At 41.1% G+C, this 2,354-nt stretch overlaps 1 protein-coding gene across 1 annotated transcript; it reads right to left on the reverse strand.

Moving 5' to 3' along the window:
- Window positions 1–1,610: 1,610 nt before the first annotated feature.
- Window positions 1,611–2,078, reverse strand: LOC110023542 (the record flags this gene model as incomplete). Its single annotated transcript, XM_020723017.1, is given in 1 exon segment — window positions 1,611–2,078. A coding segment is annotated over 1 exon segment (421 nt), but the record flags the coding sequence as incomplete, so codon positions are not given.
- Window positions 2,079–2,354: the final 276 nt, after the last annotated feature.

Genomic DNA, 2,354 nt, shown 5'->3' on the forward strand with positions numbered 1-2,354 from the left:
GTTAGATATTGACTTCTTTATCTACAAATGACACACATGTTTAAGATCTTTGAAAGATATCAAACTTCCTATGTAGAAGCTTAGAAATAGACTAAGGGCCCGTTTGGGGCAGCTTATAAGTGCGGTGGCGTTTTTTTATAGAAGCTTATATGAGTTTGTTTTGTACGTTTGCGCAACTTATAAAATAAGCCCGTTTTTTATTTGGAGAAAAGCTGATCGCGGGTCGATACCCGCGATCAGCGTTTCGAATGCGCGATTGGGGATATTTTACGCCTACTCCCTCTTGCCCTAAAACATTATTCGAACTCCTCCGCCTCCAGCTCCGCTGTTCCTCGCGCCCGAAGCACCACTCTGTCTCGCGCCGAAGTTTTGTTAGCTTTTCATTAGAGATACAAGTTAATGCATATAAGATTATTTTGTATAGAACCACAAATGAACTTCAATTATTTTATTTTTTGAAAGACTTGAGAAGGTATTATTGATAATAGAGAGAACGAGAGAAAAAAAAAGAAAAGAAAATCACCATATTTTTATTTATAGAGAACTTCTAAATCATAAACTCGTATCTTTTTGAGATACTAAAAATTACTTTTCTAATATTTATTTAACAATTATTTCAATTTTCCCCACTTCTAATTTTTGTGCTCTTAAGTATGGAAAAAATATTTTGTCCGATGTACAGACGGTCAATCGCCCCGCCCCCCGCCGATGACTGTATGACGACGTGACCATCGGTGATTGGTCGTCCAGACTTGCGGTGTTCGGACAACATATTTTCTCCTCAATATGACCTACTCAACCTCGAAAGAAAACTAACCTCAAGAGAACCAATCCCTAATTTCTTGCACAAAACATAATAATTGCGAGCCACCATAATATTTTTTTGACCTTCATGATTAGCATAAGGAGCTACCCAACCTAACTCTTATCATCTATCTTCACTTTCGTTGGGTGGGGACGGCGACCGTGACAAAATGCTTATGTTAGCATCAATTGGGAAAAGAATGATACAACCTTTGGATATAGATGAAAAGTAAGGTCATGTGTAAGTCAGCTCTCTATATTTTATGTTTCAGACCTTCATAATAATTCTATTTGTGAAGTAATTTTTTACTGCTTTTCAGTAATTTATGTGAAATTATAACGAAAGAGAAAATATAATTTTAAACCCAACCAATGTGAAAATAAATACAAAGGCTTTATAAAGGGTCCGTTTGGGGTTTATTTGGTGAAGTAGCATTTTGAAAACGCACATAATCTGTTTGGGTAAACTGCATTTTGACAGCTTATGCATTTTGAAAATGCTGAAAACAACATTTTCACACTAGACATATCTAGATGCAGTGATAACTTTCTGGCAACGGTCTAGCTTTTTCAAAAAAATAAAAATTTATAATAATCATCACATCTAATTTATCAACATATTATTCAATAAACTGCAGCTAAAGAGACCTAAATCAGTACAGAAAATAATTAAAAAAAAAACAAAAAAAGAAAGAGAATTACACTTCCGCTATGGTGTTCACCGGAGTCTTCATTGACTCCCTCCTCTCCATAGTCAACCGAAACGAAAGCTCCCGTATGGTCGACAGAACCGGCCGTCGACGGACCCGGCCTCCACGGCTTGCCCCGCCGGGCCTTCGAACCCACTCCGACCGGACTCTCTTCGCTATCGGTCTCAAGCACGGGACGCCGGTTTCCTTTGTCCGGTCTGCAGTTGGCCGACCGGCGAGCCTTAGCGGTGAGCCCGTTGGCGAGGGCGACCAAGTCGACCGGACCGGCTTGGAGGGCGGAGTGTGGGAGAAGGAAGTAGAATCTGCCCGGTTCGAGCTGCTCGTCGCCGCAGAGCGGTTTGGCGACCCCGGCGAGCAGTTGAATCGGCGTGAAAAGAAGTCGGTACGGCGGCTTGCCGGTGACCTCACTGGCGGTGATGGGAGGATCGAAGCCCTCCACGTGGCCGTTGATGTGCATCACCCGCACTCCATTGTACGGTTCTGATTCATCGAAGCAGCACCCGAAGCAGCGCCCCATCGCTCTCTCCCTCTCCCTTACTCCCTCTCTCTCTGGCGCTTATTTGGAAAAGGGGGCCGCGGAAGAAATTTGTATCGATGTTGGGCAAAAGATAAAAGTAATTTACTAAATTGCTCTTATGATTGATGGTATTTACAATATTTGACCGGATAGCGGGTTTTTTGAATTGGTCCTTCATAATTTTAAAAATATATGTTGTTTTTTTAGGACTTAGGATCACATACTATTCATGGGTTGAGAAAAAAAGTTAAGAGCAACTCGTGAGAAGAGAGTCTTTCCTCCCATTTTTTTTTTCTTTTTATTTTTTCATGTGATCGCTATTT

The sequence above is a fragment of the Phalaenopsis equestris genome, unplaced genomic scaffold (genome assembly GCF_001263595.1).
Source record: "Phalaenopsis equestris unplaced genomic scaffold, ASM126359v1 Scaffold000224, whole genome shotgun sequence".
Classification (NCBI taxonomy): Eukaryota; Viridiplantae; Streptophyta; class Magnoliopsida; order Asparagales; family Orchidaceae; genus Phalaenopsis; species Phalaenopsis equestris.